We start from the raw sequence: 14,695 nt of genomic DNA, 5'->3' as shown, positions 1-14,695 counted from the left end.
TCTCTGAAGCTCTTTTCTCATGGCTACCTGACTGGAGGGAATACCCTCAAACTCAGCCGCCCCCTGTGTGTCTACCTGGACCTAAAGGCAACATTAGCTGCAACTTCTAAGGAAAAAAAGAGTCAATACTGGTCAAATACGAGGTGTCTATGCAGACTACACTGTCCTGCAAGTTCCCAGCTGGCTCAACTTCTCTATAGGAACCTGGGACAGGAGATATACCCTTGCTGTTGTGTTTGATGAGAAGTTACATTTGAGCAAATAGAAAATAAAGCTGAAACCCCAAAGTGCTCAAATTCTGTTTGGTTTTCCTCCCTTTAAAAAATGACCCTTTACTGCAACGTGATTTATAGTCAACCAAACAAACCTACTTTAGGTCCCAGTTAATGATTTTGACATGCATCAACTCTTCAACCACCTGCACATCCTTGAAACTTAGAATACTGGCTCTCGGCACCCCTACTCCGAATCCTCAATTCACGTGAAGAAGCCAACAAGGACTTTCCTGCCCACCAACCTCCCTGTGTAGAAAGCTCAGCATCCCTGCAGGTTTGAGTGCCTCCTGCAGAGGTTTTCTGAATGCAGAACTTTTGCTTCCTTAAAATAGCTGAAAAAGCTGCCCTATAAGCCTAGCCATCGTTTATTTCCCACTCCACCCCACGCGCTGCCCAATGCCAGGTGCAGCCCTCATTCTCACCTGCAGTGAGGCCAGCTCCACCGCCTTCTGGGCCAGTGTCAGCAAATTAGCCTCCTGGGATGCCCTGCGCCTCCGCCTTGTGCTGTGGATCACCCCACCTCGTAGCATCTGTCCGCAGTCTCCTAGGCTCCCCGCCCTCATGACCTCCTCATTACCCATGGCAGGAGCCTCCCGCTCCCGACCGTTGGGTGCCAGTCTCTCCCCATCAGCCAGCAGCTGAGACTCCCTTAGTTCTAATGAGAATCCCAGGGCTTCAGAATGGGGCTGCCCCAGGGAGCCCGGTGGTGGCTGCTGAAGAGGCCAGTGATGAAGAAACAGATTGCCTGTGGGTTCCTGCCCAGGTTGGGTGCCAGCTCCGTCGAGGGAGTTGGAAGGCAGAATCCCCTCCTTGGAGAGGCGGCGGGAGCGCCGTGGGAAGGCCATCTGGGGCTGAGGTAGCACAGGCTGTGGGGCGGAGTCCTGCAGGAGGGCCTTGCGCAGTTCGGGGTTCATATCTGGATTGTGAGGAAAGGGGTAGGGGGCCATGCTGTGATGAGCCAGGTGGCTCTGTCCCAGTGGCCCACCGGGTGCTAGGCCAAAGTCCTGGGGTTGCTGGGAAGGCGGCTGATGCATGGAGTAATAGTTCTCAAATAGCTGCATCTGGGGCAGGGCTGCCGGCTGCTGCTGCTGCTGCTGCTTCTGAGGCGGGAAGGAGGTGGTGGGGTTAGAGGGCTGCGGGCCCTGTCGGAAGACCTGGCGGTTCATCTGGTGACCAAATGCCAGCTGGAAGGATTGCAAGGGCAGTGTCTGGTTTGGGGGTTTCTTGGCTGCATGGAAAGAGTTCAAGGGTGCCTGGGGCCTCCCCACGTCCAGCTGCATCTTCTGAGGCACCATGGGCTGCACTGCATTTCCATAGTGATCCAGCTGTGGACCCCCAGGTTTGTTCCCCTTCAGTGCCTCGGGGTGGTTATAGTAGGGGGAGACCCCTACGCCCGGATGAGGGCTCCCTTTGGGCCCACTGTAGAGGGACAGGTGGTTCCATGCGGCGTGGGGTGGAGGCTGGCCAGGTTGTTGCTGCCAGCCACTGTCACTAATGCCTCCACCTCCTGCGCGCTCCAGGCCCCGCCCCGGGGCCATCACAGAGTTGGGCCACTTCACTGAGCCTACTTGAGCTTGCTGGGACAACATGGCTGCTGTGGTTCGCTCAGATCCATATACCACAGAGTTCAGCAGAGCCAGGTTGTTGGAAGAAGACAGCTCCACAGGCTGGGTGGTGGAGGCAACCCCTGCTGGGCCTTCGTGGGCCTCGTACTGTTCCTCCTTCGCTCTGAGGGACTGTGGTGGAGCCTTCAGGGGTGGTGGCTGTTCCTTGGAAGCTGGGTCCTGCTCCCCAAAAGGGCAACGCTTGCGCTTATTCTGAGCCTTGGGCTGGGCCTGGAGGTTCATGGTGTGGCCAACTAAGCCCTGGCAGAGACGCCCTTCAACAGCTGCCCATCCCTCGGGAGAAGGTCCTGCTGGAAGACTGGCCACAGTCCCAGGCCGGTAGCCAGTGAGGGCAGAAGAGGGGCAGAGGAAAACACAGGAGCCAAGTAATGTCCGCAGGTCCTTCCTCTTCTGGAGCGGTTCTTGGGCTTGGCTACACGTCCCCAATCATGTTGCTGCACCAGATCCTGGAGCCTGAGGAGGAAAAAGGGGTGAGAGCCATCAGCCACAGGATCCCTGGAGATCAGCACCAGTGTCCCCTTGCCTCAGGTCACACGGGGGCCAGGAACCAGGGGGAAGCTGCCGGGAAGGCAGCAGGAACAGCATTCTCCTCAGGTACGCTGTCACTCTCCCTTGTCCCACCACCTTCTGGCTAGACTCCAAGCATGCGGCATTTGAGGGTGTAATTTGTGCCCTGTAAAAAGACACAAGCTGAGGGGCCAAGTGGAGCTGCCCTGCTGTCCAAGCCTCAAGGCAAACCGAGAAAAGGGAAAACAGACAAAGACCCTTGTCCTATTAAACTTGGTTCCGGCACCAGACAGGCCGGGTCTGGTCCTCCTTACACATCTGTCTCCACAAAAGCCCCTGACCAACAGGCCACCGCCAACTCCATCACTCCACTTGAAGACAAAGGAAGTTAGGGGACAGGGACTATTTATTCCCAGTATGGCCACCCATCCTTTGTAGCTATACCAGGCTCTTGCAAAGCCCAGGACCCAGACAGAGTTAGGCCTGCAGCCTTTTATGCTGAGGCATGTAGGTGAGGCCCCACCCCTGGGAAGAGAAGAGCTGCTGGGTGGGGCTCTGGCTGCCAGAGTCTTTCTCAAACTAGCACAGAACCTGTTTTGCAACCCTGGCTGGATGGAGGCCCAATTTAGTCTAGTGGCTGGTCAGCCAGCAGCAGCTGCAGGGCGGCTGCCACCTCCTTCCCCTCCACTGCTCAAGAGCGGCTGGCTAAAGCTAAATCGAACTCAGAGAAAGGGTGCAGAGTTCTAGAACTTAGGGCCCCAACATGTCCCGTGATGCAAAGTGCTCAGCTTTCCTGCTTTACCATAATTTTAGGGATGGGGTTGCTGGGATGGGGGCTTCCTATATGTTAAGCACATGTTGCACACATGAGCCAGACCAGACTCCCCAAGCTCCTCTAACTTGATATTTAAGACGATTGTTAGTTATATGGACATTGCTACAGAACAGAATCCAGGCCTGTATTTTACAGCATGCATAGCCGCTCGCTAGATCGTTAAGTTTCTGTTCTTTCTTCAGATAAAATTGTGTTCGTTTCTCTAATTTGTTTGTTTTCTCCCTGGGAAATTGGTAGGAGTGGGAAGTACAGCAGCCCACTTCTTTCCCCAAGGCTCTGGCCTTGAGTCTCTCAAGAAGGCTAGAGGCGGGCAAAGGAGAATATGCAGATCCCCATAAGCTCTGAAAGCAACAGACACCGTGTTGGCAGGTGGGGCAGTTCCCAGAAAACCAGCAGGGAACAGACCGGGCGTCACAAGTCCTGCCCACAAGTAGCCCTGCCTGCACCTACGGTTCCCCTCCCAGACACAAGGCGCTATCGCTGCTCTGCACGTTTCCGCCGCAGCCCAGGCTCCCCGGCTCCCCGCTCCCGACCGGCCTGCCAGCCAGCTTGGCCGCCTGACTCACTGGAGGCCCCCTCCTGCTCTTTCACTTCCACCCAGCACCCAGAAGGGGAGTAACTTCCTCCTCCATTTCCTTCCTCGCCTCCTGGGCCCCCGAAGACAGTGCGAGCCCCTAGCCTGGATGCCTCTTTTGTTTTCATTTGCTTATAAATTTCAGGGAAGGAGGGACAGAGAGGGCTCGGAGGCACCCTAGCCCCAGCAGGAAGGGGAGAATTTGGACAAGAACTCAGAGCTAACCAGAGTAACAAGGTTTTTGAAGAAAACTCTATTGCTTTTTAAACCCCCTTTCTTGAGCAGCCAGACCAATTCACAGCAGAGAACCAAAAGCCAGAGAGGGAAAATCCCCCTGGGGCCTCCATGAAGCTGAAGGGTGGAACTGAGGAGTTCCACCTCTCTGAGGGAGACCCAAGCCCGGCAAACTAAACACAGCATGTGTCTGTAGAGGAAGAGAGGGGGAAGAGACAGCGGAGACAGGTCAGAGGGAAGCCCAGCAGGCCACGTGCCTCGAGGGGGCTGCAAGCTCAGGGAGGCTCACATTCATTTGTGGGAGCCATAGCATGGGCTTTGGGGGCCTGAAAAGGGGGAGGCCCACATGGTAGGCAGGCATGGGTGCACACGCAGAGGAGGCCTAGGCAGGGGAATGGCTATTCAATGCCTGGTGCAGGGTTTGGAGGGGGAGGGAGCTCCAGGGTTTGGTTGCTCTTGCCCACAAGTCTGAGGGGAAGCAGGGGAGGTGTAAGTCAGAAGATGAGACCAGTTCTGTCCTGCTTCCTACCCTGCACATGAGGCAGAACCCACCATTCGGCATACCACAACAGGAGAGACAGGTACAAACTAGGGGAGGGGCTGGTTTGGGGAAAGACAGAATCACCCCATACGCTTCTTGCTGCAGAGATCTCTACCGCGAGGCCCTTTCTGCCCTGCAAGAGGGCCACAGACATAGGCGAGGAGAAGAGGGACCCCTATGGGGAAATGGGAAGGGACATGTAGGCAGCCAAACTCTAAGTAGCCCGAACAGTAATAATGTGGCCTGCCTGTGCCAGGAGGGTCCAAAGTACTTTGTATTTTTTAAAATTCCTGTTACCAAGCATGGATATTATTAGCCCCCATTTTGTAGGTAAGCTTTTGGTAAGACTACAGGAAAAAGGTAATTTGCCTATGGTCACACATGATTACGTCACCAGGACTCGAAGCCAGGCATGTCAGACTCCAGATGAAGTCCTCAACACACACCCCTCTGATCTTAGTGGCCCCATATGTTCACCTTTCCTTGGGTCCAGGGCAAGGGCTTGCTGGACACACAGCCTCTTCACTAGCTCCGGGGAGTGCTCGCCTATTCCTATTTGAGCTATGGCAGGTAACCCCTCTTACACTCCCCTCAAACATAACTGAGACCCTCAATCTTTGTGTTTGTTGGCTTGTTTTTTGAGACAGGGTTTCTCTGTGTCACAGTCCTGGCTTTCCTAGAACTTGCTTTGTAGACCAGGCTGGCCTTGAACTCACTGAGATCTGCCTGCCTCTGCCTCCTAAGTGCTGAGATTAAAGGCATGCACCATCACTGGCCAGCTGAGACCCTCAATCTTAAGAGAAGCAGGGGTCCAGCTGCAGGAGTCACGACGCCTGTACTGGCTACACTGGCCCGCCCTATGCCTAGGCTCTCACATAGGCACCTCTGGCCCCGGCTCAGTCTTGGTTGTTGTGGGGCTTTCAGCTCTCAGAGTACCCAGGCACCTCCCACCCTCACAACTCTAACAGGCCTGAGCCACTTCCTCTGTTTTTCCTGCCACGCCCTCATCTCCTCAGCCCTTCAGGTGTAGGTCAGCCTGACCTTCGTCACAGTGAGGAAGAAGGAAGCCACCTTCTCCAAAAGCTGCCAGTCAATGGTCCAAATCCCCAAGGTTCAAGAAGAGGGTGTGAGGAGGAACCCCTGCTGGCAGGTCACCCCTGGGACCAGCTGCAGGGCCTCTGACAACGGTTGCAAGAACACAGCAGGAGGAAATCCACAGCCACCAAGGGGCCCAGACACTGCAACCACTTTGTCAGTCTATGCGACTGTCATGCTCCCTTCCGTGGTCCCTTCCTCTAGAAGCCTCTCTGCTCTGCTGCCACCAATCTCCGACAAGAGCGCCGCAGGTCTGCATACGCTGAACACAAAGCACTGTCAGTGGCCTGGGCCCAGGGAGGCTCTCAAAGAGCTGTATAGTGAAAAGCACTGTCTTACAGAAGGGGAGGGGGGCGTGCACCAAGAAAAAGAAAACTGCTGAACCCATGTGTGGGTTTCAGACACATGAGAAAGTTCTGGAAGTCCTTGGGGTGCTCTGTGCTAATGGTCACTCTACTCGAAAGGGAGAGCAGCGCCTCGGGTAACATAGTAGCCCACCAACATGCCCAGCTGTGACTGGCCCATCCAGAAGAATCTATTGGGCCCTTCAACGCAGGAGAGAAGGACCAGTTGTGGCCACTGAGAGGGGACTGGGCCACTCATCAGCTACCTGGGCCATTTGATTTGTTCATCTGAGAGACAAGACTGCCGTGAGTCACAGAGACCAGGGAGGAAGTGCCCAGCTTGGTCCAGGGTCACAGGGGTCAACTCTGAAGTGAAGGTAAGAACCAGCTAGAAAGCTCTCCTAGCCCTTAGAGAGCTAAAAGTTCCTACTCTGAACGATTTATTTTTGAGGCAGTCTCACTAGGAAGCTCAGGCTAGCTTTGAACTCTAGACCCTCTTACCTTAGCCACCTGAGTACTGACATTATAGATATACGCAGCCACCCTCGGTCCTACAAGCCCAGCTCAAGAAACCAGGGGAATGTGACCTGGGGTCTCCCACCCAAGAGTAAAACAGCAACAGGGTACTACAAGACCCTAACCTCCACGCAAGTCTTATTTCTGAGTGCTGAAGAGGTTGCCTTGGGGCAAAGTGTGAGCTACCTACCCTGCTCAAGAAGTCCCCAGACTCTGGCTCCTGCCGTCTCTCCTAGCACTTCATGCATGAAGGATATGGTCAGGTCTTATCAACCGGCTTTCCCACTGTGCGAGGCTGAATCCCTGTATTTCCACCCTTCACACTGACATGACCCTTTAGCCACTGCTTCCTCTGGGAAGCTCTCTAACCCCGAGGCCGGGAGAGGGACCTCGCAGCGAGCTCATCCCATCTCACCTCGCAGCGAGCTCATCCCATCTCCTGACTCCACCACACACCTATTTGCCTGGTTCCTCCTCATCTCTGGTGCACCCTGTGCCTTGACACTCAATCCGGACCTGCCTAGTGGGGAGTTCATTCAAGACTGCTCCCAAGATTTGCACTTTAGAACTTACCCAAGTAAAAGGGCCCACAGCCAGGTATCTAGACTGGGGTCCTGCCTAGTCCCTAGGCCCGTTTTATCTCCCTGATAGATAACAGAGCTCCCCAGACTGCTGAGGCGATTATAAAGGGCCCACGTTAGCTCTCCCAACAAGACACACAAAGCTCATGTCCTCTCCAACAAAGCTGAACACAAGTCCATCTCCAGTGGCAGGCCCATGAGTCATCTGCTCCTGGACCATCATTCACTGCCCCATTCTATACTCAAGTCACCTGGAAAAGTACCAGCTCGCCTGCCCCTGAGGCTTCTCACCCCTGCCTGGGCCATGGCCAGGAACACAAGCCTTTAAGTCTGTTTACCTCATGTCCTGACATGGTTGTACTGGGTCTCAAGACACCAGATCTGTCTAAAACATTAAAAGCTCCATGCCAAGGGGTCCAGCATGGTCTAGCTGGCCTCCTAGCCCAGGTTCACTCTCTGAATGGCTCTTCTCAGATAACTGAGGTCTCTGGCTACAGCCAGGCTCGGTAAGTGTTCTAGAAATGCCATCTTAGGCCAGTCAGAGTTGTGAGGTCTTGGATAAACCTTCCCTCTAGATGCAAAGTAGCCATCAAACCGCCATTTGTTCCCCACTCCAGGGCAACAAGGAGTTCACAGTCAGGCCAGAGAGCCAATTTCTCCAGCCCACTGGACACAGAAGCTCTGTTCTCAAGGGGTTGCATGACGGTGAGTAAAGAGGCTTTGATCAGAAGGTGCTGACCTGCCGGCCACAGGGACCAGGGAGAGCAGAGCAGGCAGGACGACTGCGGCAGGCCCAGTCCTCATCCAGAGCCCCTGGGTCACCTTTTCCCCAGACTAAACTTCAGCTCAGAGATGCAGAACCTAGGTCGACAGGCTGGGGAGGGAGTCCCCAGGGTCTCAGTTATGAAGTTGGCCAGGCTCAGAAACTTGGCCAAGGTTCAAGCTGAATACAGTATGAGCTTTGACAGCAAAAAAGGTCAACAGTGAGTTGCTCTTATGTGTGAGAGGGGAATCCTCGACCTGATTAAGCAGCCATATTAACTGGCTCCCTCTCCCATTGCCCCACAAACACCAGCAAGCTGACCAGGATGACCAGTTTCCTTTTATGGGGGGGAAGCTCATGCAGAAAGAAGAGCTATTGGGGCTGAGCAGAGAACCAAGCGCCCACACTCATCACGGCCTCCAGTGAGGGACTGACTGGCTGCGTGCCTACTAGGCAAGGGTCACCACCTTGTCTATAAAACCTTCCTCAAAGGACAAGGACCAGAAGCAAGGGGTGACAGTGACACACTCTGTAAGAAAAGATGGGGCTGGGCAGGTGGTTATGTGAAGAGCTTGCCACTCAAGTAGGAACATCTCCACTTGGATCCCCAGCGCCCATATCAGAAGCGTCATTGACTGGGCGCCCATAATCCCAGCATTGGGAGCTGCAGACAGGAAGACTCCTAGGACGTACTGGGCAGACGGTCAAATCAATCAATCGTCAAGCTCCTAGTTCAATAAGATATCTTACTCAAAAATCAGGTCAAGATATGAATGTGGAGGACACCAACCTTGACCTCTAGCCTCACAGTTACATGTGCACACACACCTTCAACTCCAGAGACAGAATGACAGCCGTCCTCATGTGGCTGGACCTGGGGTGGGGGCCTCTGGTCTGTGCCCTCAAACACTCTATGCCCCGTGATGGTCACACCACCAATCTGTGTGCTCTAGTCCTTCCCTTCTGGAAAGGTCTGACTCCCCCGTAGGTCTAGGGCAGGGCTCTCTGGAGGTTGCCTGAGTGCCCCAGTGCCAACCTCGGCCCTGAGCCAAGATACAGAGGAGGCCAGTCACAGGGGCCTTGCTTAACACTGCCTGCCCTGCCTCTTCCCCCAGCACACACACCCTGCCGCAGCTGTGCAGGTCTGCCTGGGCCCCTTCCATCCATTTAACAGGCATTTGATGGCACTGGCTGCGTGCCAGGCTCTCGGGAGACACAGGAGACAAGGCATGGTTTTCTATCCTGTAGAGTGTCTAGTGAAGTGGGCAGAGAAAGACACAGAGACGCATAACAACTAAAATACAGGGGAGAGGGGGGACTGGGGTGAACACAAGGGACAGTGACCCTCAGGGAGTTTCCGCTTTGAACCTCTGCTGAAGCTGCCCCTTTGCTCTAAACTGTTAGCTCTGCTGACACCCTGTCTCCAGCGCACACCACTGTCACCCCTACTGATCCTTCTTGCTGTTCCATTCTACTCCATAGTGCTTCAAGAGGTTAGAAGGTAGTGGACGACTTGCCAGGGAGAACTAGGTATCTGGTTCAATAATCTCCATTCCCCGTTTCCTGCATCTGGGGACTTCAGACAGGGCATGGGGAGGACAGGAAGCAAAGACCCACGGAACAAGCATCAGACCCACAAGACAGGACCACCTTCGTGCCCAAGGTTTGGAAGGGCTGCTTACTTATACAGACACTGTTTCCCCGCTGAGGCCTAAGAGCAGCCCGTCTCAGAATTCACTAGTGAGAACCCAGCCTGCGGACTCCAAATCATATAGCTGCCCCCTCATTATGCTCTGTAGTCATCTGTAGCCTGCCGTGATTCTCAAACCCACCCTGGGTCTGAAAGAGGGAAGAGAGAATAACAGGAGGTAAATCCATAATTCTTCATGAAGAGCCCAAACAGTGCCACGTATCGGAGCCAGCGAGTCAGGACCTGTGGTGACATTTCCTAGGGACCATCACTGCCAGAGTAGCATTCTGTGTAGAAGACACCAGGGTCCCAAAGAGCCCAGGGCAGACTTTGCTTAGCAAACCCTAGGGATGACTGTGACTCTCACAGAGCCCATGGTCCACCCGGGCGTCCATTATGGAGCTCTTAAGGTGTGGGCAGCAGGAATGGAATACTCAACCAAATGTAACACAAGAGAAGGTAGTAATGGGGAAAATATAGAACAAGCCATAAAAATGAAACGGTAAAAATGGGCATAAATCCTACCTTATCAACAACTATTTAAAATGTCAATGTATAAAATGCTCTGATTAAAAAAACAAACAAACAACAACAGGCAGTGGTTGGCAGAATTTCTTAAAAGTGATCCAGTGACATATGGTTTACAAGATACTCTTTCTGTTATAAGACTTAAATACGTGGAAAATAAAGGAGAGGAGACAGCAGGCAGAGGCAGGAGGATCTCTATGAGTTTGAGGTCAGCCTGGTCTGCACAGGCAGTTCCAGGCCATCGAAGGCTATATTGTAAGGCTCTGTCTCAACACCACCCGGAGAAAAAGGAAAGGAAAGAAAAGGGAGGAGCTAGAAAGATGGACCAGTCGATAAAGTGCTTGCTGTAAGCATGAGGACCTGAGTTCAGAACCCCAGCACCCACACACAAAGCCAAACACAGCAGCACATGCCTGTAAGCCCAGGAGGAGACAGAGGATCCCTGGGCTTGCTGGCCATGTGGCCCAGCCAGATCAGTGGGCTCCAGATTCAGTGAGACTAGCTCAAAAATAAGGGGGACCGACTGAGGAAGACATCTGACCGTGACCTCTGGCCTTAACATACATCTATCAAGCGTGCATGCATGAATGCTCACACACACACAGACACACAAAACCCCACACTCCTGCATACACATGAACACAATACATTCACAAAACACACAAACACACTAAGTAAATATATAAAGGATAAAAGAACGAAAAAAACACCATGCAAACAGTATCCAAAGGAGAACTGGAAAGACTGGACAAAGTTTAGGCAAAACTGATCTTTAGACAAAGCAAAACATTTTGTCATGGTAACAATGATGGTCCATCAAGAAACTATCAGTCATAAACATGTATGCACCTAACAAAAAAACAAAACAAAAGAAACATAAAGCCAACACTGTCAGAGTTGAAGGAAACAGTCAGTTCAACTGCCATCAAAGACGTCAATAGCCCACTCTTTTTTTCTTTCTTTTGAGACAAGGTTTTATTCTAGCCCAAACTGGTCTGGAACTTGATGGAATCCTCTGGCTCAGCTTCTCAAGTGCTGGGATAACGATGTGAATCCTTAAACCCAGTCTCAACAACAAGAAAAAGAAAGCTTGAATAAGACAAGCAATTCTGTCTGAGAGTCACCTATGCAACACCTGCCAACAACACCATATACTCTCTCTTCAGAGCACATTCACTAAGTCATACCATAAAGCAAGTAAGTTTTGGGGTTTTTTGTTTGTTTGTTTTGGTTGGGGGAGGGGGTTTGAGACAGGGTTTCTCTGTGTAACAGCCCTTGCTATCCTTTTAATAACTCTCTTTGTAGACCAGGCTGGCTTTGAATTTGCAGAAATCCCCTGCCTCTGCCTCCTCAGTGCACCACCACTGCCCAGCACAATCGAAGAAATCTTAATAAATTTAAAAGACCAAAATTATACAAAATATGTTCTTTGATCAAAATGAGCTAAAATTCAAAAGCAAATAAGTTTGAGAAATTTCCAGAAAACCAAGGTTTAAAGACCTGTTCATACTCTCCTAGCTTGTGACGGCCACTTCCTCCTCACCACGTTCTCCATGCATGGCAGATCTTGAACATTTGCAAGCCCGCAAGTATCTTCTTGCCCGTTCCTTCACACCAGACACACTGATTCTGACCCTAATTAAAACAGCTTGCATAAAGCCAGGTGTGCTGGCACACACCTTTAATCCCAGTACTCAGGACGCAGAGGCAGGGGGATTTCTGTGAGTTCTAGGCCAGCCAGTTACATGGTGAGACCACCTTTTAAAAAGAGAAAAAACCTAAATAGCTTTGGGATGAAGCAGCCTTTGCATCAAAACAGTCACCTTGCTTTTCCCTGGGGAAACAGCCTGTGGTATTCTCACTCTGTGGCCTAAATGCACTTCCTTCCCAAGACAGGAGCTAATATTTACAGGACACTCATCTGAGTGGGGCACTTTTCAAACCCTGGCTCATGACAATCCATCCTTACAAACCATACAAAGATGGATCCTGTCCTTGCAATGGAGGGACACTCAGACTCGATCTAAATGCTGTCTTGCCTCCAAGGTCCTGCCTCTTTCCACCTTCCCACACCTGCAGTTCCCAGGAGTGAGTGAACAATACTTCTGAGAACCTACAAAGCCAATGTGGCCTCTGCCTTCCCTCCCACTCCATCCTAAGGATGCTCTTCCTGGGGAACATTTTCAAACAGTGTGTGGTACATCACACTCCTCTCAAGAGAGGATCCAAATATTCTAGAAACAGATCCCTATTAGGGGTGCTGATGAAAGGCTCCTCAAAGTCAGGAGAGCCCAGAGAGTGGGAGAGGGGAGCCTGCAGAGGTAGGCTGCTCAGCGGGACTTAAGTCAGGTAAAGGTCTCCCATCACATCAAGACGACTTGGGCCTCTCTCCAGAGCCAGGCAAAGCAGAACTCACCTGGGAACGCTGAACAGATTCCAAATATCAAGGGATGTCCATGTTCACTCAACCTAACTCCTCATTCAGCACAGTAATCCAGAGAAAGGAATTTGTCTTCGGACATACACCCAGGGGCACAGCAGGGTTCCAGTATTAAGGACTTAAAAACAACACTTCATGCTTCCATTTTAAAAGGCCCCGGCTCTTGGGAAGACACTGAGGAAACCTGAAGCCAAGGTTAATCACGTCACTACACAAATACAGCTTTATCCGTGCCTTTAACACCCTTGCTTCAGGAGCTGCGGTACAAGCACGGTACTAAGAACTCCTATTTAATCCGCAACAAAGCAGACGTCTCCTCCTCTCCCTCTTTTCCACCAACAAACCTCAAAAGTTCCAAGGGGTCAAAGGTCAGAGGAGCAGAGGCAAGTCCAGGATTGGAGCCAGGGCTGGCTGCCTGTCTCAATAACTCTTTCTGCAAACTTGAGTCTCAGGCTCCGTCTCCCGTTTGGAGGCCACACAGAGCAGTTTTGAAACAGCAGGTGAACAGAAGCCTCCAAGACACAACTTCTCCCTGAAGACTGTGAAGACCGCCCTGATGATGTTCCAGAAGTGTGGCTGGTTGAAAACCGCCCAGTGAGTGAGTCGCTCTGAGGATGCTACAGTGATCCCCACACCCAGGAATCCTATGGAAGGATCTGTGTGTTTTCCTTCTAGAAGCCACATGCTTCCCTTATTCTCCAGGGCTACATCCACAATTGTCCCCCAAATAAAGCCTGCTCTCCCCAGGCCATCAGATACCCCAAATGCCCAAAAGGTTCAAGTTCTTATCCCTTCCCCTGATGCCCCGAAATGTGAGTCCATTCAGTTCCAAGCTTTGGTTCTCTGAGCACCTATGGCCCCCTGTACCCAGGACACCGAGCAGCAGGCAATCACATATCTGCATGGGGTTCTATGGCTTCTTCTGAGAACTTTAATTTTTGAATGAAAGCTGTTCACGGCACATGCTAAACAAGGAAGAGGGAGATTAGTAAGCATACATTCCAAGATCACATGGGGAAACCCATTTCATGACTGATCAGATGACAACCCAGAGAAGTAAACTGACCGCAAACCCATGGTCACTTGTCCCAAGGACCTACAGATGACAACCTGAGTAGAGCCATGGGCTGGCAAGGGAATGCCCTCGCATGGTGCACCTGTCTTACGTCACTGTTCTGTTGCTATGACGAGACACCATGACCAAGGCAACTCTTAAAAGAGAAAGCATTTTATTGTGGGCTTGCTGACAGTTTCAGAGGTTTGGTCCCTTATCAGCCTGTCAGGCAGCACGGCCGGCCTGGTGCTGAAGAAGTAGCTCAGAGTCCAACATCCAGATCCACAGGCAGTAGGAAGAAAGAGACAATGGGCCTGGCTGGGGCTTTTGAAATCTCAAAGCCCACCCCCAGTGAAACACTTCCTCTAAAAGGCCAGCCCTACTCCAGCAAGGCCACACCTCCTAATCCTTCTCAAATAGTGCCACTCCCTGGTGACTAAGTATTCAAATAGATGGACCTTGGCAGGGGAGGATGTTCTCATTCAAACACCACTTCACCCCTTCAAACCTGCCAGGTCCTCAGTGACTGTCTGGTGTATGGGGTCCTAAGCCTTCACCACCACCCCATCCTCTGTCTGACCAGCTCCATAGAGGGCCAAGACTCATCTGGTTACCAGGCTCGGTGTGGAAGTGACTGTGTTCCCTGATCCTCCCAGTGAGCGAGAAGCACAAAAAAACTGGCTGCTAGGAGAGCAGGGTTCACAGCATGGCTGCTGAGAACCCCTCAGAGGGCTGCAGGGTAGGTGCAGAGAGCTGCCCATCTCTCTTACCCAAGCACCATGTAAAGTAGCATAGGGCCCTTTCTCAGGCCCGGTCGAGATTCAGGACCTCTGCCAAAGACTGGCGCATTCCCTGCATTTCTCCAGTCTCTGGGCAGCTGCTGTAGGCCCTTTTCTCCTCTGTTGATTTATTCTTTATTGTTCCTGAAATACACCCAGAGGCCTTTGGCATGCCACACCAGGCACCCGCAGAACATTCAGCCTAAGCTCCAAGTACACACCAACCAGGCACTCTGGGACCTGGGCCAAGCCAACAGGAATGATAGGCCCTAGGGTCAAACCCAACAGTCAAGAAGACCCAAGATCACACCTAA

General features: G+C 52.2%; 1 protein-coding gene across 3 annotated transcripts in view; it reads right to left on the bottom strand.

Annotated features, from left to right (window-relative positions):
- The window catches only part of Mideas (mitotic deacetylase associated SANT domain protein), a 67,770-nt gene that overhangs the window by 19,678 nt on the left and 33,397 nt on the right, over nucleotides 1-14,695 (bottom strand). For 2 of the 3 annotated variants that reach the window (XM_038337266.2, XM_038337267.2), the window contains exon 2: nucleotides 698-2,353. In XM_038337266.2, coding sequence (XP_038193194.1) covers nucleotides 698-2,122 — 1,425 coding nt within the window. In that variant the 5' untranslated portion in view covers nucleotides 2,123-2,353. Of the gene's footprint in view, nucleotides 1-697; nucleotides 2,354-12,524; nucleotides 12,597-14,695 lie in introns of those variants that run through there. The other variant, XM_038337268.2, reaches the window with a different exon arrangement.

The sequence above is a fragment of the Arvicola amphibius genome, chromosome 7, assembly GCF_903992535.2.
Source record: "Arvicola amphibius chromosome 7, mArvAmp1.2, whole genome shotgun sequence".
Classification (NCBI taxonomy): Eukaryota; Metazoa; Chordata; class Mammalia; order Rodentia; family Cricetidae; genus Arvicola; species Arvicola amphibius.
The sequence above is the reverse complement of the archived record's forward strand: the minus strand, read 5'-3'. Positions and strand labels throughout refer to the sequence as shown.